Source organism: Dreissena polymorpha, chromosome 4 (assembly GCF_020536995.1).
Source record: "Dreissena polymorpha isolate Duluth1 chromosome 4, UMN_Dpol_1.0, whole genome shotgun sequence".
Taxonomy (NCBI): Eukaryota; Metazoa; Mollusca; class Bivalvia; order Myida; family Dreissenidae; genus Dreissena; species Dreissena polymorpha.
In genome coordinates, this window is record NC_068358.1 from 145,283,509 (window position 1) to 145,308,365 (window position 24,857).

Here is a 24,857-nt window from a genome sequence, read left to right on the forward strand (position 1 = left end):
TCGTTGTATAATCGAACTGTGTTTCCCTACATACTTTGTTACTTTGACCACAAAACTCACGTGTTTATTATATATGTAGTTAACATCAACAAGTCGTCCTAAAAGTGTTCTTTAAATATTTCAGGATATGCTACATTATTTTTAAAATAATGGGCGACCAAGAAGAAATTTCAACTGAGGGTATTGATCCGAAAGCGCTTGCAAGTGCCCGTGTGTTACAGTCAGTGGCAAAAGAAATATCAAATGATGAAGATCAGACAAAACAATTAAGATTTATTGTTGAGACGATTGCAAATGAATCACTTCTCGAAGACAAGGATTACCTGGTTTTGACAGGCAAGACGAGAGAGTTTGTTAATAATCTAGGTTTCACGACCCCGTTTTCGGTCAGTAAGACTAAAGATATCATTAACATACTGCTCTTGATGTGGAATCATACAAATGTCACTAGATATGTTATGAAAAGTGTTTACAATGTGGATATCGCTTCGACAGCAGACGAGATGATAGATCAGTTTCCGAGTGATCTTAAACAGCTGGATGCCCAGTCTGCTGAAATTTTCGCCAAAGCTCTTAAAGATGGCTCCGAAAAAGTTAAGAATATCCGCCTTATGGTCGTTGGCATGTTTGGTGTGGGAAAAACGTCCCTTGTTAAAAATCTGATTAAAGACTTAAGGGACGAAAATTTAAAACCTGTTAGCACTGAAGTTATTGAACTGCGAAGATGTCAGCTGATGGAAAATGGCGACTGGTGCTTAGATAAAGACCAAAAAGAAGCCAAATATAAGATTAGATATCAAGCCGCTTTTAAGGAAGCCATTCATACGCCAACAGTCGATGATTTTTCTTCATGTATACCGTCTACCTTAGACGAAACCACCCCTGACTCTGAAGTTAACGACTCGGTTACTGAGAAACCAACAGATGCTTTAGAAGAAATAAAGAAACACGTCGAAGAACGTAAAGACGATGAGGGAATAAGAGGCATAATTGAATTTGCTAAGAAGGTACCTGAAGTTGGTGAGGATGTTATCGTCAATATACCTGTTCCTGTTGCAACGACAGGCATCACTGTATCTGTTTGGGATTTTGCAGGTCAGACACTGTACTATTCTACCCATCAATTCTTCCTGAATAAGAGGTCTATATATCTTGTTCTTATGGACATGACTAAAAAGTTGGATGAGTGTATACAAGAAGATGAAACAAGTGGAATATGGTGTGGTTTGAGTGAAGAATGTAAATATTTGGATGTATTTAAGTTTTGGCTGAATGCAATCCACATGTACAGCGGTTATAGGTCTATGACAGGAAATATAAAACCAACTGTGATTTTAGTTGGTACTCATAAAGATAAAATGGAAGGTTCTGACGAGGAGAAAGAGGTCAAGAAAGATAAATATTTTGAAAAAGCACTGCAAGCATTTAGAGGTACAAAAATCTTGCGGCATATTCATAGGAAAAAATACTTGGTGAATAATTTAACTTCTGATGATCCTGTTTTCAAACAGATACGAAAAGAAATTCGACGTCTGGCAGAGAAGCAGGAATTTTGGAATGAAAACTATCCTGTAAGATGGATCCAGATGGAACAGTCTCTTGACAAATTGAGAGACAGTGGAAAACAACTACTACAGAGAAATGAAGTTAATGCAGAAAATCAATCAAATGTTCACCCAGTTATTGAAAAAGAACTAGATTTGTTCTTGGACATTCAACATAGGCATGGCAATATTTTATATTTCAACACAGATCAACTGAAACATTTGGTTGTTCTTGCACCCCAGTGGATCATTGAGGTATTCAAGTGTTTTATCTCGCATATAAAGAATAAAGATCCTCAATTGAGCGTACAATGGAGTGAATACAAGAAAAATGCTATTCTAAAACCAGAGATTTTCAGTGAAATTATGGACAATGCCCCACCGAATATTGAAGAAAATAGACAGCATATCATGATGTACATGGAGCAACTAGATGTTATGGCAAAACCCTTAAAACCTGAAGAATGCAAAGAAATCGATGCTCTCGAAGAACCTGAACAAGAAACTTCTGATGCAGCTGAAGAATTGAATGTCAATTTTTTAGATTTTCATATTGTTCCGTGTCGTCTGAAGAACCCACCACCTCCCATAGTCCAGTTTACTTCACCGGAAAATTGCAAGAAAACGCCAGTTCTATGTTTTGTGTTCATTGATAATTTCATGCCACCATCTTTTTTCCACCGACTTGTTGCTGTGTGTATTCGCACTTGGCCTATCAGCCAACAAAAAGGAAAAAATCTGTTGTACAATGGGCTTGCAGTGTTTGAAATTCGTGCAACTTATCGTTTGACAATCTGGTACAAAGATCACATTATTTACGCACGAATATCATCTTGTTCGAAGGAGCCCTTATTTGAATTTGATTTCAAGTTGTGTCATGGTGTAAGACGCAAACTCAGACACAGTTTGGAAAACTTTGTTGCTCAATCATTGGAAAATCCCTGGACTGCTAGAAAATTGGATGAGAACATTCAATGCCCATACATGAAAGAGTCTTCGTACAATGCAGGCATGTTTAGGGTGAAGGATTTCGTGTATAATCGTGAATTGTCTTGCACGGCATGTCCGGAACAGCATGCGGTAGGAAGAGAAGAGGCGATGAAGGACTGGTACAAGGAAGCATTAGATCGAATGCAAAATGATGATGATTTGAATAGACCAGTCGAGGAAAGTGATCTGACTAAGGCTGCCAAGATGGTCGGTAAAGAATACTGGATGTTGGGCATTGAACTGGGATTGACCGATGCGGAAATGGAACAACTAAATAATGAGAAGGAATGTAAAAAGAATCGTAGTACGTTTGTGTTTAGATACATGGTGATGTGGAAGGACAAGGAAGGAAAGACTGCAACACTGCAAAATCTTCAAAAAGCCATGCAGGCTGCTATTCTAAATCACTAAAATGATGATGCTTCCACAGCAAGCATGTAAACAACACATTGTTCTCGATATCTCTGTATCCAATTGTGAAGAAGGATAAACAAAGATTCCCAAGAAACATCTGCGTTAGGAATTTCCTATTTGTGTATTCGTGTGGATTTTGTGAAATACACTCAGTGTTCAGCTGACGGTCTTTTTTATCACAATTTGTAAATTAGTGACACACACGATACGTCTTGTGTCCATGGATTGACTATGGTGTTGGTGCCTCGTTGTTAATTAAGTAATTTAGTCTGAACTTAAGTTCTTGAATGCAGGTATAGATAAATAAAAAGGGGTTCTAAAGACATTTGCACCTATATTGCTGGGCAACTCATTTCTTAAAGTTGATATCCCAGGAATTTTCTTGTGTGTGTTTGTTATAGTTTTTTAATTATAATTATATAGCCTCATACTGCAGATATAGTGGAGTGAAGGTGCAAAGCTTTTTGCAATGTTTGTCTACGTAGTGTGTTTTTGTTCAATCTTTTAAACATAACGAAATACATTTAATGCAGATTATTTTTCAATTGTTTTCTACAGCAGACATGTCAATTTAATTGGGAGTATATTTGTGAAAAGAACATATACAGAATGTTTCAAACCAAAGTCAAAGCATATTCTTATATTCTTGTAAACTCTAAAAAAAAGTGTTTTTGTATATTTTCTTGTAATAATCTTCTGCAGTTGTTGAGCATTTTAATGAATTAACCATGTTCATTTGGTCATAAATCGCGCATGTGTGTATGTGTATTCGTTCGTGCATGCGTGTTTATTTGCACGTCGTAATCAGTGTGCATTTATTATACAATTGATATTTATATGTATCTGGTACAGACGCGACTAAACAAAGTGTTGTTGTTTTCGTGAAAAGAATGTTGTTAAAGTTGTACATTGTGATTAGGGACTTTTGCGCTGGAGTTGGGTGTTATTGTTTATTCAAAATCGTAGAACCCACGACATTTAATACTTCTATATAAACTCTTTTTTTTTATCATAAAGTGTTTCTTGATATCATGTGTTTCTGCAACATATTTAAACATTGGTGGTTTTGTTATTAATGTGTACGTGTGATTTTTTGTAAATTAGTTAAAAATGATTTTTATTTGTATTATTTCTACATGCTTTAAAAATAAATCATTTTGTTCTTGTTTCCTATATCTCGCAGTAAGCAAGAGACGCAAATTGATGTTTAAATTTCGATATAAAGAATTGTTTAGCTAAATGGAGTAATTAGGGCGTTCGATAAAATGCGACGTACTAGTGAAAGTAATACGTGTTTAACAAAAAAACTACGATTGAAGTATATTATATTAAATGTTCTTATGAACTTGATGTAGAGTATTCAGTTATATTAAAGGGTTTGCTTGGATGAGTGTGAAAATGTTAAGCACTTTAAAACTTCATTTATGCAAAACACTTTATATTAATTCAAACTTTTCTGTTGAACTGATGTATAGACATCAATATCATGCTGTCTAATAAACAACATGAAGTATGTCGGATGTTAGTAGGTAAAGAAATATTTATGTAAGAACATTCAGGGGAAGTAAACGTCTTTGACCAATATGCTTGTATTATCAAATTTACATAGGAAGCACCTCCCCGGTATTGGTTTTAAAGACATGTGCCAGGTGACAAGTAAGCAGAGAATGTGATTGACTAACAAATCATGAAAACTATGGGCATGATGTTGATATCTCATGATAAATGTGTTACAAAGTATGTTTATCAATCCGACAATTGTCTCATGTTGTGTATGGATATTTATTGTTTTAAAATTGCTCTTTATTAAAAATTAATATGTTTGTTAATTAACAATTATTTAAAACAATCAACAAAACGTGTTGTGTAATGAATATTGTTGAATGTTATTTGATTTAAAGATTTGCCTAAAAAATAGCGTTAAATTTTTGTTTTAGTGGTTTTAGAAAGGTACTTTACCAATATGCTTTTCAGTAACATTGGCCTATAATGAAAGTACTCTGTGTATTCTTTAAAATATTAACAACTGATACAACTGTAATAATCCCTGCAAAATATGTTGGTTTGAACAATAGCGAAATAAATCACTCCCAATATTAATAACTATGCAAATAAACTGTATACTTATAGACTAAACTGGTGTTTTCCTAAAATTAACTTTATTGACAGTAGCAAACGTGTTTATAGTTTTATTTTGAACAAACGTTCGATGATAATTTCCTCTTTGGCACATATTGCTCCATGATTTTATAATTATAAAGTCGTTATGCAAATTTAACCTTTTATGATAATACTTTGACAATTAATGAATCAAACTAAACAATTGTAATGACTTTAATGTGTATAAGAACACTCTAAATAGTAAATTTATGTTTATTATCTACAATATTTCGAAATGTATATGTAACTTGTCAGGTAATGTAACGTTCAACGTGATTTGCTGGATATATACTGCAGTTAAGATCTAGCCAATGGAAACGCATTTTAAACAATGTACAAGATTATGCAAAATAAAAGAAACATCGTGTTATTGTAAATAGAAACAATAAACTGAATTGCAAAGGAATATGGAAATTTCTAATAGAATTATTGGTTTACATCGTTGTTCACATGTGACAAAAACAGAACTTTCGAGCTTTTTGAAAGAAATGTATGTCCTAATTCAATGAAAAGCTAGTAGTTTATTTACCAGGTGTATGAATTTCTACAAGATAAATGTAGTTTATGTTGTTATACAGTGTATCTGGTGTATTTATTGCTTTTTGAAGCGAATTGTTCGCCATATATCAGTACATTTTTACAGAATATATTGAGTAATTATTTAAGGTCTCCATGTTTTTAGTAAAAAAAAACACGGAGTAAAACGTATTTAAATGAAATAAATATGTTTCGCTTAATGTAGTTATTTAACAAGTTATGTTTTAAATTGCTTATTTAATACGATAACATTGTAATATTATCCATGCATACTATTCATGTATATCTTAATGTCTGCATTAAAATATGTTGGTCAAACATGCGTTTGAATAAGGAATTGGTATGCATTAATTTTTGTTTTCAGTAAATATTAATTATACAATTATCACTAATTTTACAATTTACTACATGTGTATTTGTGTTACAATAATTGAGATGCATTGAAGTGATCTGAATATGATATTTAGTAATAGTAATGATTAATATGGATTTTAATAATGTGAGTAAGCTATATTTGATTGTTTACCTTCAAATGTAGAAATTGTAATCAAGAGTTATGAAATTTACGTTATTTTTATGCATCATGCCATATTTTATTAATACATGTCTAGATGCACACGTACATTATTAATGAAAATAGTATTGCATTATGAATAAGCCTTCATGCATGTGTTGGAGGTAGACACTATTTACGTGTCAGTTGGTATTTTGTTTCCTCTTAAAATTTATTATGCGGTTATTATGCATACTTTTATGAGTGTGCTATTTTAGAAATAGTTGTTTGTCTTGAGTTGTTAATTTCTTAACAAGCATAAAAATAAAATAGAAACGTTTATATCACAGTTTTAAACAACGTTTACTAGTAAAGGGAAAATTAATATTTGTATTTTCGTGAATGGACTTTACCTGTTTAATTATGGTCAACTTAACGATAAATCTTATAAATGCAACAGCGCGTGCAAACATTAATTTCTATTTTAACAAGTAAAGGAAAAAGATTGAATAAAAACATGCCTTGCGAAATAACATGAATTACAATAATACATTTTATTTTCTCCCACAATTGCTTTTAACAACTTTGCTTTTTACAATTCAAACATAATTTTCAAATTCCAAAGTAAACGTCGATACTTTTCTTTGCTTGTTAATATTTGTATAATTATCATTAAGCATTTCTTTTTTATGCCCCCCTTCGAATAAGAGGGGGTATATTGCTTTGCTCATGTCGGTCGGTCTGTCGGTCGGTCGGTCTGTCGGTCCGTCCACCAGGTGGTTGTCAGACGATAACTCAAGAACGCTTGGGCCTAGGATCATGAAACTTCATAGGTACATTGATCATGACTCGCAGATGACCCCTATAGATTTTGAGGTCACTAGGTCAAAGGTCAAGGTCACGGTGACCAGAAATAGTAAAATAGTTTTTGAATGATAACTCAAGAACGCATACGCCTAGGATCATGAAACTTCATGGGTAGATTAATCATGACTTGCAGATGACCCCTATTGATTTTGAGGTCACTAGGTCAAAGGTCAAGGTCACGATGACCCGAAATAGTAAAATGGTTTCCGGATGATAACTCAAGAACGCATACGCCTAGGATCATGAAACTTCATGGGTAGATTGATCATGACTCGCAGATGACCCCTAATGATTTTGAGGTCACTAGGTCAAAGGGTAAGGTCACGGTGACCTAAAATAGTAAAATGGTTTTCGGATGATAACTCAAGAACGCTTTTGCCTAGGATCATGACACTTCATAGGTACATTGATCTTGACTCGCAGATGACCTCTATTGATTTTGAGGTCACTAGGTCAAAGGTCAAGGTCACGGTGACCCGAAATAGTAAAATGGTTTTCGGATGATAACTCAAGAACGCATACGCCTAGTATCATGAAACTTCATAGGTAGATTGATCATGACTTGCAGATGACCCTTATTGATTTTGAGGTCACAAGGTCAAAGGTCAAGGTCACGGTGACCCGAAAAAGTTAAATGATTTTCGGATGATAACTCAAGAACGCTTTTGCCTAGGATCATGACACTTCATAGGTACATTGATCGTGACCCGCAGATGACCCCTTTTGATTTTCAGGTCACTAGGTCAAAGGTCAAGGTCACAGTGACAAAAATCGTATTCACACAATGGCTGCCACTACAACGGACAGCCCATATGGGGGGCATGCATGTTTTACAAACAGCCCTTGTTTATTGAATGGATTCCTTAAACACCTCTTATCACTCTTCATAGGTAGTATATGTAGTATTATCTGTATAATGCATATTCAAGTTGCTGAATTTGTTTTGTTTGTGTTGTTTTTGTCGTCATTTCCTATGTTTTGCTGCTGACATTGTCATTGCTGTAATTTGAAATGCATATTGTTTAAAGTTTATGATTTTATTTTAATTCATGTTATGAATTTAAATAATTTCATAATTGAAATAATTAATTGTTTTAATAGTTTTACTACCGAATTTGTTAAATCATCGCATGCTTATGATGTTTAGTCCCTTTATGTTGCAATATGGTGAACTATTGTGATCACCCTATATCAGGCGACCGTCATCGTTCGTTATGTGTCGTCAACTTTTAGCTTGCTATCATACAAGAGGCATTTTGATAATGTATAGACCGAGTTCGAAACTTGGACATGTGCGTCCAGATGCTCGAAAAGCATTTATATCACTGTTAAGACCACATTTATATCTCAATCCCATTGACAATTGGTCAAAATAGTTATCTTGACAATATCAGGGCTGAATTTAAATCTGGGTAACGTCCATCCAATAACAATATAACTAGGTCAACTCTTACAAAAACGTTGTCCTTTAACAGGCTATAAGTATGACTCATTCTTGGTTAAGCTTGGTCAGATTGTTTATGGGTACAATATAAAGGCGTGATTCAAATTTTGCTCAAATTAATTCAAAAACGTAGGTCACCAGGTGAACTCTTAACCTTGTTGCCTCGCTAGATGGCACATTCATGGCTCAATCCTGGAAAATGGTTCGACGATTAGTCTCCCTCGAACTTAAATGAGCGCCTTAGGGCCATCATGACCTTCTTGTTTTTGGTTTAATACCAATATTACGTTTTGCTTCCTGAGAAAACGAAGGTGAAAATTCTGCTCTAAGAATACTTTAATGTTTTTGCCAATACACTGAAACAAACTTTAACAAAATGGCCGTAAAAGAATTTATGTTGTATTGAAATAAACGTAGTGCATACTTATAAAATCAACACATATATATATATATAGATGCTAGGTCGTTGTCCACATCAAGAATGTATTCGCTTTTGTATCACATAAAGGGACTTAAAAAATGACCGTGTTATGTGCGCAAAATAAGTAAAATTATAGCATATGCTAGTTCTAGTAATTAATGTTAGTTTTATTTTAAGTATCTGTTTAATTGTGTAAATATGAAATTGTTAAACATTTACAAATAGCATGTTAAAGGGGTTAATCGATGCCGCGTTCTACCGAATAGTAAGCAGCGCACAGTGCTGACATCAAAATAGTACCTTTTTGTTTGTATTAAATTGTGTGTCTAATTTTAGACAATACATAAAAGTTAAGACGAAGTTCATTCAAAAACGTCGCACTGAAAATGTTTCTTAGCTACCATAAAATAACATTGCATGGACCTTGAAAACGTATTCATACGGTTCTAGGCGTTTTAAATATTTCACATTAGAGCAAATGAAAAACATTCAAAATTAAGTTGCAAGGAGAATTTATATTGCTGTTCACGTTTGTTTGCATCGGAGCGTGTCTTTTATCTTACATCGATAAACCCCTTTATTGCTTGCTGATATAACATTAAGCCTATGTCATTCGAATTAATTATACGTGTATTCATACTGATTATAAGTGTACACCAATTCCCATTCAGTGGCGTTTGTATACAGATCGATGATGGTTTAGCCCTCTGTCGCGAAATGTGTCCGTTTATTTTTAATGTTCGCGAGTGCTATGCTTAAGCACTTAAAACACACACATTATGATGTACAAAATCAAGTCTGCTTTTTATGTCCCCCACTATAGTAGTTGTTTTTGCCCTGTCTGTTGGTCTGTTGGTCTGTCTGTTGGTCTGTTTGTTGGTCTGTTTGCGCCAATTTTAACATTTTGCAATAACTTTTGTTATATTGAAGATAGCAACTTCATATTTGGCATGCATGTGTATCTCATGAAGCTGCACATTTTGAGTGGTGAAAATTCAAGGTTAAGGTCATCCTTCAAGGTCAGAGGTCAAATATATGTGGCCCAAATCGCTTATTTTATAAATACTTTTGCAATATTGAAGATAGCAACTTGATATTTGGCATGCATGTGCATCTCATGGAGCTGCACATTTTGAGTGGTGAAAGGTCAAGGTCAAGGTCATCCTTCAAGGTCAGAGGTCAAATATATTTGGCCCAAATCACTTATTTTATGAATACTTTTGCAATATTGAAGATAGCAACTTGATATTTGGCATACATGTGTATCTCATGGAGCTGCACATTTTCAGTGGTGAAAGGTCAAGGTCAATGTCATCCTTCACAAGGTCAAGGTCATCCTTCAAGGTCAAATGTCATATAGGGGGACATTGTGTTTCACAAACACATCTTGTTTATTTTAAGGCGAAAGGTCAATACTGCGAAGGTTTATGAAACATATCCCGGGTAGGCTTAAAATTTATTTCAAAAAGTATAACTGTTCTAACTATGTATAAACCATAAATTCAGTAATTACAAAAAGTTTGAGACATCGATTCAATTCTGGGTATCCGTGTCCTTTATACATCTTACTAATTTATAATGCTGTTGCTCTCACTGTGCGTTTTTCTTTTGGCATGTTCATGTATATAATTATATGAATTCATTTGATTTTGTAAATCCATGTAGCATCTATGTAAAAGTGTCAATACATACGAGCGGGCTTAAATACAGACATTTTATCCTGTAAGAAAGAGTGTACCTAGAGTCGGCAACTAGACATGTATTTATAGTTATAACATACACATAACGTGATAATAAGAATTCATTAATTGAAATGCACACACTAACCATTAAATTAAAAAGTCTTCTGATAACATGTGAAGCATATCGACCAACAGCTGTCTTGTACTAGAAAATTACTCTTCTCATGTAAGAAGAAATAATTTTAGATGATTTATCTTGTTTACCATGTTCAATAGTTTACTAAAATGCATACAGTTAGTAAAAGTTTAGCAAAAAATACATTTCATTCAAAACTAATACTCCGAACAAGCTCTGTTTATGTATTTAATAGATTGGCCGTAACTGTAAATGTAGCATATATCAGGAAGTCAATTTAGTAGACTGTATTGGCTATAGAGCAAACATATAGTCATTTGTTTCAATGTTACATTACGCAGTTGAAGCAAAATAAACACAGAAGATTCACTAGTTTATTTCCAACTAGATTTGAAACAGTGTTATATGAATTGCATGTCCAATACCATGTTTGTACCAATGGCTGAATGGGACAATAAACATATTATTAATATCATAAGTGTTGTTACTATTCTGTTTGCCGCAAAATAAATGACCAAAGAATGTAACTGAGAATGTTGTCCAAACAGGCCAATAACATAAAACGCTTCACTTCCAAACACTACGTATTATGCGCAAAAGTAATATAGTTATGTGCTTGTATATTTTACAAAAATACAAAGGAAGCCAACTCATCCTGCTCACTTGGCTATACAACATTATGTACGAAAGCAATTGAGCTTGTTGCAAATGTGAACCAATAATGTAGGCTTAAAGCAACATAATAGTAGTAAAGTAGTTCATGTTAACATCTGAATCACTCAACAAAATGATTTCTTAATGGCACAAAAAAGCTTTTAAGCAAATTTCAAGATGAAAGTTGATAAAAAAAACATTACTCTTAAGGTTGATAAGGTTTTATAATTTCTCTATTAGGAAATTGCTCTTCCTTGTTGGCCAGCATTTTCAAAAGACTGAAAACATTTCTTAAGATGTATACAATTGACATAGATCCTAATAATTCAATATGATGGTGTGTGTCACATACGACGTGGTCTGAAGATGACCGGATGCAAATTTAAACGTACAGAAAGCTTAACAGTATTCAGGTATTTTCAAACAGTTTTTTTAAAACGATATTTGTGTAAATTTGTTTTTTTAGAATAAGTGCAATAAGTGTGCAAGAAAAAACAATGTATGTATAGATAAATTAAAATACATTCTGTGTGTGTAGATACTGTCTGTTATTTTATGAAAATGAAATACTATAGTGATCTATAGAACATAACTAGAGACTTGTCTTTTTACCAAGTTTGAAAGACGTCTATGTTTTGCAGATATTTTATCGCGTGAACTGATTTGTGTTTCAAGTTTATTTTTATAAATATTATTTTATATGGATTTTTAATTTGTTTAAATGAATTTAGACCGCTTTTGAATCGTTTGTAAATGGTATTTTCTGGAAGTTATTTTTTCTTTGTGATGGTCCTACAAATATGATACATTAAAAAGTAACACAGACATGAATACATACACATAATCACAAGTTTATTACCTCCAATTTAACAAACTTTCAAACGTAAAAATATCTAATATTAATTTACCTTTGTCCTTTCCCTTACAAGGAAAAAATGATGTTTTCATGAATGTAAGAGTAAGACGTATAACACAAAAAATAGAAGCAAAATTTATGTCGAAACAATCAATATTATAAATATGTATTTCGCAATAATGGTTAATGTATTGTAGCCTTCAATTGGTTCAATTCAAAAAGAAACGAAACTTCACGGAAAATTAATGAAGAACAAACGTCTTGAAAACTTGGTAAATATATAAACGTTTAGTGCAGTAAAAATACTTATAAAGCATATTTTCAAAACTTAACTTCTCACGTAAATGTTAAAAATAGACGCAGAACTATTCAATGATTAACGATTAGATCAATTTTGCTGACTTCAAATATTACCAGGCTGATTTAATTCATTCAATCAAACATATCATTAATTTTTGAACGATACATAACAAATTTGCACATTTACATTGTTCCGAAAAAGTTGACTGCATATCATATACCAAAAACCAGCATTATTACAAATTATAAAGCAGTTGAGGTTTATGGTAGTAGTGCTGGGTATACGTCACAATCTCCACGTAGAGTTGTCGCTGCATGCTCTCACATACATTTTATCAACCTCTTCGCAGAGATTCAACTGACACCAGCATAGCTGGGGTGGCACACTACAGATTTCTTAGTCTCGGCCAACCTCGTACACACGTAGGATCAAACCACTGTCTGGAAAATGATCAGCTCGCAAATCTGAAAATAAACCAAGCACATTTCCAGAATGGATGAGGGTGTGACTTCTGAAAAATCAGGAACATTCAAATCAAATAAGTTTGGGCAACATGTTTTAGTATTGATTATTTCAAACGAAAACATCAGAAATCCGTGTTTCCGAGACTTTTTAAGCCAGTTTCAACAACAAACTGCCACTTTCCTGCAGACGCAAGGTGCGTGGAAACCATGTTTTTACATAGGTAACTTACCAAGTACTAAACAGCAATGGAGAAAATTGGGGGTCAAAGGATTAGATTTTTTGCAATATTTCAATGTCTATACGCCCTTTCAAATTTCCAACAGAAATACTGACCGGAGCCCGCTTACACCTGTTTTCGAATTGCATTCATTCTACAATTGATAAAGATATGGCTGTTCAAAGCGATGTACCCTGTTTTCGGGTGATTTCGAGTTGAATACCTTGTTATATATATATTTGATAGTGAAATTTTCTTTTTCAGAAAAGTTGATTTTTCGTTATAATATGATTATTTATCAATAGAAATGTTGTTTTCACTAATTAATATCTTAGCCACACGCTAGCCACATGTACAACATTATTGAACTTTTTGGTGATTGATTTGAATAGTAAATACAAAATCGTTTAGTTGAAAGTTACAATTTTGACGCCGATGATCAAATCAGGACGGATTCCGGTTGTTTCGCCAATCATCGACAACCATCAAACCCCCGTCAATATTAATTCCATCTCTTTGAAAATCATTCTGCCAAGATATGTGTTGTCATATCCAACCGAGCAGATCCGCCGAATGCACAATGACACCAAAAATATCTACAAAGATGTCGAAAGGACAGTATTTTTCTCCTGAGTACTCTGAACCCCATCGCTTATGATTGGCATGTTTGGAAAGCCTTTGCAAGCCTTCTGTATGTTTTCCCACCTTCAGCGGACCAGAAATCGTGATATTCCTGCTGTAATTAAACACCTTACAGGATCCGGTAAGGATGGATAAAACATAAAGATGCATTGAAGAAGGCTTACGTTGCCGAGATACTTACGACGGGGTTCAGAACATTCCGAATGGTTGTCGATTTCGAAATATTTGTCACCCAATATCAAAACTTTCAAAACTTCGATGCCGAAGTTTTTCCATTTCGATCAGGCACTGACCGTTCCAGAAGCCTGGGGAATCGTGACAAATAAGGTACGGAATGACCTTGGGTGATTGCAAAATATCAGCGAAGCATTCCGATTTTGACGAATTCATTATCATGGAACATTTGGGAGTCCAGTGGAAGATTTTTAAATTACTTTCTTTGCAAAAAAAACTCGGTTTCTTTGCAGTTGAATAAAATTTGTAACGTCATATAAGAGTGTTGTCTGTATTACTTAAATATTTTATTCTACATATTTATATACAAGGAAAACCTTGGCATATTAATCCTTGCTTTCAGCAGTTTACAAATGCACTACGCTTTAGAACATAATTCCTTTGAATGCGTGTTTAAGTGCTTATATATATGGTCCGGACAATTACGAGAGGGGTGCGCGACGGGGACGCCCCCTCCATCATGTATCCGTTAGTTAATATAGATTAGTCAAATCACCAATGATGAAATGGACATACACGCTGTCATGAATGAGTTTTAACAGGATTTGTTTTGCTTTTAGATACACAACGCGAGTTTCCGCATTATATTCCCAAAATTTATACTAAAAAAAGCGATGTTTCTGGATTAAATGTATCAAGCGCTTAATTATTGCTGCTGATCGCATTTTTCCCCAAAACTCCATAAACTGAACTAAACCATGAAGTTTCATAAAACTAGGAAGTTCATGTAAACATCGCAACCTGTTTAGTATTTAGATTAAAATAGACCAATTCCCATCCTTATGTAATATTATTGAAAAGCATCAATTTGAGTAAAACATAAAGTCAACATTGTGCACATAGTCATTAGGTATTCCCGTTTACATACAGTTTTCTTAAAAAGCATTCGCGTCTGAATGCTTTCATGACATATATGTGATATGTAAAGAAAAAACTCGACACAAAATTCTCTTTCGGGGGAGGGGGGTTCCGAAGTTCCTTTCTGGCTACTTAATAGTTAAGTGTAACCCGCCGTCAAGTAAAAAACTGGCATTAAATGAAAACATGTTCTCAAGTATACATAGATGATTTTGCTTAGAGTGTAGCTTTAAACATCGCAGTTAATTAGTATACTGAACAATGGAAACCAAATTATATTTATAGCGAAATTATATTTTTAAATATCAACATATTATTACTTTTACTTATTTGGGTCTAGGTAATATATATATATATATATATATATATATATATATATATATATATATATATATATATATATATATATATATATATATATATATATATATATATATATATATATTAATGGGATTAATATCAAAATATGTTGTATAATGTAAAATGTATAGCATCATCCTTTCCGCTAAAATTATTATATAAAAATAAAAACTAGAAAACATTGAAAACAATTGGATGTCGTACGTTAACCTGAACACATAATTTAGGACACTCTGTGTCGGATTCGGAGTAATGTTAGGATCGTAGATGTGGATCTAGTTATTACTAAATTTCGAAGGTTTATTATTTAATTTCTTTTGGATAATGTTACAATACCGTCACAAAGTATGATATTTAATTGTAGTTTGTGAATTGATTGGCCGGATTTTGCATGTTAAACGGCGGAATTTATTTTTTGTTGTGAATATTTCTTGTCGGAAAATCTTAAATTGCACATTTTCAAAAATAGTGACCTTATTTTTTTAATCGTGAGAACATAAAGGGATGTTTATTTAAGAAGATAAGCAAAATAATGGTATTTAAACATTTTTTAAATCTCAAATATATGGCTGAAATAAGAATATTTTTTTTCGCTTTTTTCGGTAGTATCGAATTTATAAAGATTGCGATTTCTGAGCATTTAATTACATTAATGCATTTTATTTGTACAGTTTGTTTTCATTCAATATAAATATGAGTGCAAAGTTTTTACAAAATGTAGGTGGTAGACAAATGGTAGCATCTTAGTCAGTCATGGACAGCAAGACGGACGGAAAGAGAATCACGAAATTCTCATGCAACTAGATGTCGACGGCATTATTAAATACCACTTAAGTTAAAAATCAAAAGATAACTAGCCCTTAAAAGGTTTTCAAACAATAAATAAAATTATCCTCGGTTGGATAAATACGGTATCTTGTAGGTATCGTGCATGATAATTTGAATAGAGGGTACGTTAAGAGCGAAAAAATGCACGTGTTTCTCGTTTTGGGGGTTAATATATGATGCAAATCTATTGATTCGCCATTCGATGTGTGTTTTCGGCAGAGTTACAATGTGAAAAGGAGACATAAAAGGAGATAACGCAGTTAATGCGTACATGGACAATATGCATAGTATTGTAAAGGAGAGGTTTACCGACGAAAGGAAAGATTCTCAGTTAGGAGCGGAATGGGCAGCTTTAATTCGAGTAAAGGTCAGATTTAATAAGACTTGCGTTTACAGTCAGTTTGACTTTAACAATAAATTTTGGGCATCGTTAACTTGTGTGAAAAGTATGTTCAATACCATGTCTTATACGTTATTGTTGTGTTGTTGCTTTTGTTTGGTTACAACTATTTCGATAAGGATATAATTGTTTCGCTCATGGTGCAATAATGAGTAAATAAAATTATTCACGTTCCTAAACTTGTCCGTGTAATGTGCTTGATTTTATTCGGGATTTGTCGACTTGCGTTTCAAACAATAAACAATAAATAAATAACCCTCGCATAACATGTTATTGCTTGAGTGCATACAAGTAATGCGACATGGTTTGTCACTCCACGTTGTATGGGCAACCAAATTTTACCAACCCACTCCCATTTAAGGACCACTTTGCTAAATTTCATCGTTGTTTTCAAATTATTATGGCAGTTTTATGAATAATATGTGTATGTTGTACAGGTATTTGTATAAGTTTCGTACATAGGATTTAAACAAATGATTTTTACATTAACGGTCATACTTCCAACGTGATGGTTCTGTGTCACATAAGAATTGGTCTGATTACCCGATGCAAATTTCAACGTACAGAGAGCTTTAAACTATTTAGGTATCTTCACCGATAAATTAAAGAGATAAAACGATGATTTCTTAAAGGGGCCTTTTCACAGATTTTGTCATGAATTGAAGTTTGTCATTAAATGCTTTATATTGATAAATATTAACATTGGGTCTAAAAATCTCCAGTAAAAAAAAATACAATTAAAGAATTATAAAAAAGTAACCCTCAACGGGCTCGAACCACTGACCCCGGAGCCATGGAGCAAAAGTCTGCTGCTCTATCCACTAGAACAGTTATTGAGACTTGTGCTTTAAAACTGTTTGAAAGGTATTGTGTTTTGCCGATATTAGTTCTCGTTTACTGGATATTTGTCCGACAAGTCTATTTTTGAAAATACTGTTTTAATTATTATGCCATCTGGGATCGCAAATCAAAACCTTCAGCATGTACATTTTGAAAGTTGCAAAATTTCACATCGAATGTTCAACCTAGAACGGGTTCAGGTTGTTATGACAATCATCGGCAACCATTCAGAACGTTCCGGAACACTTCAATATTGACTCACTATATTCTACAAGCCTTCTTGTAAGATTCTTGATGCTTTATCCACCCGATCAGATCTCGCAAGATGCACAAGGAGACCAGAAAGCTCCACGTAGATGTGGAATAAACAAATCTGTCTCATAGATACACAGTCTCCAGTGACTCGCCATCACCAGAAAGCCCTTTGCACGGTTTCTTTGTGTTTTATCAACATGGAGCGGACCAGAACTCTTCCACTCGTCATCTACATTGATCATTCTTCTGTCATTCCGCATCTTGAAGGATCCGCTCAGGATGGATGCAATATTACGAAGCCTTAACGAAGTTACTGAAACATCAGCGACGGGTCCATAACATTCCGAATGGTTGATGATTGATGAACATCACGAAAACGTTTTTTTTACTTTACGACCAACCAATTGTATGCATGTAGTCATATGCATTTTTATATGATCAGCAATATTAAAAAATACTACTCAGTTTTCAAAAGTGTGCCGATATCCGTCAAAACTCGAATGCAGGCGACAGATATCACAATTTACGTTTACAGTACTGGTAATCAAATACAAAAAAATAATGTACAACATAATGATGGAAAACTATACTATGTATATCAAATACCGTTCATAATTACAACGGATACAAAATTAGGTGAGTTCAATATTAAACTTCTAGGACGAATCTACAAACAAACTCCCTCCTCTTTAATACTGAAAAAGAAAGAAAGCAATTGACATGTATGTACAATTTGAGTTTAAAATAGATGTTTGTGGACTTGTTTATATGTAATTTTATACTGAAATGAATGGATGCAGATAAACGTGTATGTTAAATTTTCTTATGCATGCGTGCGTTTAGTGTCTATTAAAACGCATTTTGTGTATCTGCGTGCCTGCTTGAATGGTGTGGTTTGTATAGCTTATGAGTCTGTAACGTAACAGCCCCGTTATTGTTTATTCATATAACATAAATATTATGTTATATAACAATATGATAGAAATTTAGTAACAGATAATATTAATAATGTGATAGGAATCTATAAGTAAATTTAATTATCATAATTGTATGTCAGAAATTATCAAGAGATGTTTTAATAGTATGACAAAATCATGTATGCATTTCAGAAATTAAATAGATGTTTTAATAATGTAAGAAAATGTTAAAAGTTTATTTACACTAATATTTATAAATAAAATAACTGTTGTAATTAATAATACATCTTATATCATAATAATACGGGTTCTTTAAAGAAAATATTTGAATGTTAGAAACAATAATAACATAAAGAAGTTTGGAAATTTAATAATAAATCTTTGTGATATATTGGCCATGATTATAGGATTTGAAAATTAGTATTCTTTAATTAAGATCTCTCGCAAGTAAAAACCAGACATACCTTTACATTAATTGTTAAAGTAGGCTAAATCAACATTGTGAAAGGTCAAAGATAAGATACTCTATACGAATGAATCTGTTACTCAGCGACGTGTATTTAACAAGGTATCCAAGTTGATAAAATGGTCAAAAGTACTGCCGCGAGAATTCTAATCTTATTAAATTATCTCTTACATCCATTGAACTATGCGATGAAGACGATTACAATAATACCTTATTATCACCAGAAGTAATCAAATCGGATGTCTGAAAGGAATATCCGATAAATGGGTAAACACGTGAATAATTTGGTTACACCATTCCCGGGGAGTTTTTTATTTTGAAACAGTGCTTTAGCGGGCAGCCAATTGGCAAGTAACAAGTAGTAAGGGAACTCTTTGACCAAGCCAACTAGAAATCAACGAGTAGTCAGTAAAACAATTTGACCGATCAAATATGTTATAAGGCATAGTATTATTTTAGGTATATGTCGAGATGTATTGGTAAAAACGACACTCTTGGCTTAGATTTTGAGGTGAACGGATCGAGAAAGATCCAATAATGTAGTTGTCAGACTGTATTTGTATATTTGAAAATATGAATTATATTAAATTGGACTGGAATTCACATATGGCGTTGTTGTTGAGTATTTCCTTCCACGTTGTTATATGGATAAATTGACGTTAAAGGGATCTTTTCACGCTTTGGTAAATTGACAAAATTGAAAAAAGTTGTTTCAGATTCGCAAATTTTCGTTTTAGTTATGATATTTGTGAGGAAACAGTAATACTGAACATTTACCATGCTCTAATATAGCCATTATATGCATCTTTTGACGATTATAAAACCTAAAAATTATAAAGCGTTGCAACGCGAAACGATTGAATAATTTGGAGAGTTCTGTTTTTGTCGTTAAATTTTGTATAACTACGAAGATTGCTTATATAAGGTGTAAAATACGTCATGTATGTGTACTCGGCGGAATAGCTCAGTAGGCTAAAGCGTTTTTACTTCAGAACTCTGGCAGGACTCCAGGGGTCACTGGTTCGAAACCTGCTCCGGGCAATGTTCTTTTCCTTTTTTAAATTTTGTTCTTTATTTTTTACTGGAGCTTTTAAGATCCAATGTTTACATTTATCAATATAAAGCATTTAATAAATAAGTTAAAAAATGCCAAAATCTGTGAAAAGGCCCCTTTAATAGAAAGGGACGGACTTGCCCTATTCGCAATGTAGCAAAATGTAGGTAATGCGAGTCACGTCATTATGGCAATATGCGCATGACGTGTAATCGAACGATTAGTTACACACTGTTAAATGAAGAGAAATGAACTTTGTTTGTTACTGTGTGTTCTCCACGAACAATAAGCGATTGTGTGACAATTCGATAGAAATTGATATAAACACGCTTGTAATTTAGTACGTGTATGAGGTCCTCCGGGTCTCAGGCCTCATTATGTGAGGATCCAGGGTGTGACCCAGAGCTCATACCTCCCGATAATTTGCTAACTAAGACTCACGAAATATTGGATAATAGCTGCAATTTCCAGCTATTTAGTTTCTACTTATCAATATTCAGTTTGGTGTGGTTTTGTGTTGTGGTGGAAGGAAATCCCCGGAGGAAACCCCACCTGTCCGGCATGGTGACCACCAACCAAACATACGTGCGCCGGGGATGTTACCCGGGTCGCCTAGGTGAGAAGCGCGTGCACCAACCACTGCTGTTTAGCAAAACCACATGTCATATAAATCGGTTTCCTTAAATACGCCTTCATTCAATTAGTTATTGAAAAACGTGAATGTGACAGATAGCAAGAGAATAAATGAAAAAAGACTGTATTTAGTATAGCATGTTAACAGCCGTCTGAATAGCATATTAACAGCATACAACAGAATAGTATGTACACATCCTTTTTTATTACAATGTTAATATTCAAAATTTAATCCTCGTTCAACTCTTAGATAATTTGTTGTTACATGACTTATTTTTCTACTTAATTATAAATAAATATAGAACAGGACAAATTTCTACATCGTCTATGCAGTGCGAGTGTCAAATTATGAATGACTTATACTAGTAATCGCCAAAATAACACTACTGCTCGTGCACAATTGCAACTTCATCATGCCTTCTTTATGAGAAATTATTTTTCTTTTTTTCCAATACACGTGAACGAAAAACAACACCAAGGAAGGGCATATACAATCATGTTTGTATATGTCCCTGACAAAAGATATTAGCCGCGTTCTGGGAAAACTGTACTTAATGTATGTGCGTGATGTGTCGTAACAGATTAGCCTGTGCAGTCAGCGCAGGCTTATTTGAGTCGAAATTAAAATAAGTCTCTGAGCGAAAATCCGGTCAAGGTTGAAAATGTCGTCCTTGAATAGCCTGTACGGGCTGCACAGGCAAATCTGGGACGAAACTTTGTACACTAGCAGTATACCCCGTTTTCCAAAAGCGCGACTTATATCTTGACACAGGATAGCTTAAAACACCTCGCAGCGGTTACCTCGCATATGGACAAACAGTAACCCCTGTCGTCACACTGAGAAAAACCTTTCCAGTCCCAATAGTTACGTCATATATGTCGAGTTTTTATACGGTAGGTATTTGTGTGTACATGTGTACATCGTTTTCTGTACACTATGCTATGAATAAAAATAACCTCATCTCATTAAAAGAAGCACAGTTAAATATGGACCACCATCACGAGGTTTGTTATGACGGCGAGGATTTGTTTACTATGATGAGTAAATTTATGCTGCAATGCGGTTGGTGGTTTATGATGTACGACATTGCAAGAAGCTGTAAACTCGTGTAATTCACTCATACAACAGACGGGTATATGAGCTTAATTTAAACCTATTTATTTTAGCTCGATCGCATCAAAAGACTCGGGAATATTGGCATATTGAAACGCTCTCGAGTCTGTTCCTATGCCTAGACCCAGTACTTGGTATCTTTGCAGGAGATTTAGAGAACACTGCCACATAAGAGATCGAACCCTCGAATTCCCGGTCGCTAGACGGACACCATATCCATTGCAAGTGTGTGAGCTTGTCATCCATGTAAATTCAGAACTGTCGTTTGAAATAATAAGTTAACAACGCAAAACTGTTAATAGTGTGATTTTCACACTTGCGATAAAAGATAGAATACGATGTAAATAATGGTTGTTACTGACTGTTTAAATATTCTTTTACCGCGGTAGCATAACCAACTTCAATCTTAACATCGAAAGATACTGCTCACACGGTCCGCACTCGCCACTGCAACAGTCACATCACAATCCAAACACACGCTGAACAGCTTGCCTGCGCTGCAGTCACACCCCGTGCAGCAGGAAAAACATTCCGTATCACAGAAGCAGAATGCGTCCATGAATCACGCATGCTTCGCATTGATCGCTAGGACAGCCGTCTGTGCAGCGCAAGTGACCATGACAGAGCTCGATTTGAACGCTGAAACAGAATGGCGACAAACTATGGAAGATCATTGGTCGCACAGGTAGCAACAACAGCTTTCATTGTCGCAGCCGCAGTAGAAACAACAGCAACCCAGATCAGGGCGCGTATACAAGGGTACTACCCGGGCGACATCGTTGACGATTGTACCGGTACTAGTCTGCAGTCGTCAAGCTGGCTACGCTTCTGTGAGGCTGCTAGGTAACGACGTCTTCTAGAACCAGATATTCCCCTCCGGAAGTGAATTACAATGTGAGTACTTCGTTGCCTGAAGCTTGAGACGGAAGGTGATCTGTGATGGGGAAACGGATGTCATCTTGGAGACCCATACGATAAATACGCACTTATTTATTTCATACCTTTACTAATTGCTTTCATTATTTCGACACAAATGTTTTACACGCTTTTTTAGAGATATTAAAAAAGAAAGGTAATAGTCGTTTTTGCTTTTTCAACTACTGTATTTATATAGCAAGGAGGTGCAGGCTATTCTTCATAACAGTTGTGTAATTTCATATCCTATTGTGAACAACACTGGTCATGAATATTGTTTTCTGTAATTATAATATTTGTGTATATCAGCCACTTCTGTCAATCGTAAACTATTTCAAGAATAATGTTTTACACGTTTTTAAACTCTGACTTTGTACAACAATGTACGCGGCTGTTTTTGTTAACTTTTTGTTATAGTTATTGGTCGTGTTAATTAAGATATGGTAATTGTATAAGTGTGTGTGTGTGTGTGTGTGTGTGTGTGTGTGTGTGTGTGTGTGTGTGTGTGTGTGTGTGTGTGTGTGTGTGTGTGTGTGTGTGTGTGTGTGTGTGTGTGTGTGTGTGTGTGTGTGTGTGTGTGTGTGTGTGTGTGTGTGTGTGTGTGTGTGTGTGTGTGTGTGTGTGTGTGTGTGTGTGTGTGTGTGTGTGTGTGTGTGTGTGTGTGTGTGTGTGTGTGTGTGTGTGTGTGTGTGTGTGTGTGTGTGTGTGTGTGTGTGTGTGTGTGTGTGTGTGTGTGTGTGTGTGTGTGTGTGTGTGTGGGTGGGTGTGTGTGTGCGTGTGTGCGTGCGTGCGTTAGAGTGTGTGCATATGGGAAAATGTAATCAACAATACATTTATATTCTTAAATACTTTCTGTAATTAAATATTTGTTCCTTGAGACCATTTCAATATTGGAAGTGAAATTAATAATATAAGAGAAGTCATATAATATACTTGCTTTTTATAACACTTCTATTACACTGTTACAGTACTCTTATGACCGTCAAAATCTACATGTTTGCATTATAATGTAGAAATGCATTATACATACCATAGTTGTTTGAAGGCCTCATTGAAAATAAGATTGCCATTGTTAAACTGTTTGCATGACTTTGTATCAATGTGTTGTCTTAATGAGTTACCTTCGGAAAATAAAGAGATTATTATTATTATTATTATTATTATTATATTGTCTTCAAATTGAGTAATATTCTCTTATTTTAGTTTCGAATGTAGACGTACGTTACTGTTCTTTTAATTTAGTAATACATACCGATTCTTAATAAAATAAAATTATGAAGCGGGAAACATAACTTACCGGCGCAAAATTACCGAAAAGGTTACATCCGGAATGTTGTATGTAAAGGGACTTAAGATAAAAAGCATAACTATATCGCACGATAGTGCATAAAATGCAAGAATGCTTATTTGAATCCATAGACACGGCATATGTGTACGCATACACGCTGGTAAATGATTTTAATCGATCATTTAATATCCTGAACGTGAGAAATATACACATGATACATTCCATTGAATGTATTTTTTCTATTTTGTAAGTGACCTGAAATTAACTAAAACACCAATCAACTGGTTGATTTATAAATTTGTAATCCGTCAAGAAAGTTCATTTCATCAAACGTGTTATATGATAAGTGTCTATATAGATAGATAGATAATAAAACCAGAAATGTAAATACATAGTGGAATTAACCGATTGTGTAAGCATTCAACTTTATATGGATTCCTGTTTCGGCCATCTGAAAATGTTAATATATTGTTTTCTTTTTCAAAAATATAATGCAGAAACCTGTTCCGGTCCCCACCTTGCGGTAACTTTTTAACGACTAAAAATCTTTTAAAGATACTGGTAGAACGTCAACTATAAGGAACATTTGTGTGAAATTTGAAGAATAGTCTGTTATTTCCGACAAAAAATCATATAGCAACATTCTATTATACTCAAGCAACCTGTACCACATTGCGGTCATGTTTTCGATGAAGCAAAATAAATTGAAGGACTTTTGCAGATGTCCATCGCAAGTACCATTTATCTGAAATTATTTGGGCGTCCTTATCGTTTATAAATCACGCCCGTGAGAATTTCGAACTAAGTTTGGTATAAAAAATATACTAGTTAATAAATGGCTTACACTCCGTTGTATGAATAATAGTAAAGCA

General features: G+C 34.1%; 2 protein-coding genes across 10 annotated transcripts in view; both read left to right on the plus strand.

Moving 5' to 3' along the window:
* The window catches only part of LOC127877285 (uncharacterized), a 263,690-nt gene that overhangs the window by 178,433 nt on the left and 60,400 nt on the right, over nt 1-24,857 (plus strand). The window lies entirely within an intron of this gene.
* LOC127877278 (uncharacterized) overlaps nt 1-24,857 on the plus strand; it is an 88,374-nt gene that overhangs the window by 3,041 nt on the left and 60,476 nt on the right. For 3 of the 7 annotated variants that reach the window (XR_008048341.1, XR_008048340.1, XR_008048339.1), the window contains exon 2: nt 125-7,014. Coding sequence is in view for 1 of the 7 variants with exons in the window: in XM_052422967.1 (XP_052278927.1) it covers nt 150-2,945 (2,796 nt within the window). In the remaining 6 variants the exon portion in view is untranslated. Of the gene's footprint in view, nt 1-124; nt 11,161-24,857 lie in introns of those variants that run through there. The other 4 variants (XR_008048338.1, XR_008048336.1, XR_008048337.1 and 1 more) reach the window with 4 other exon arrangements.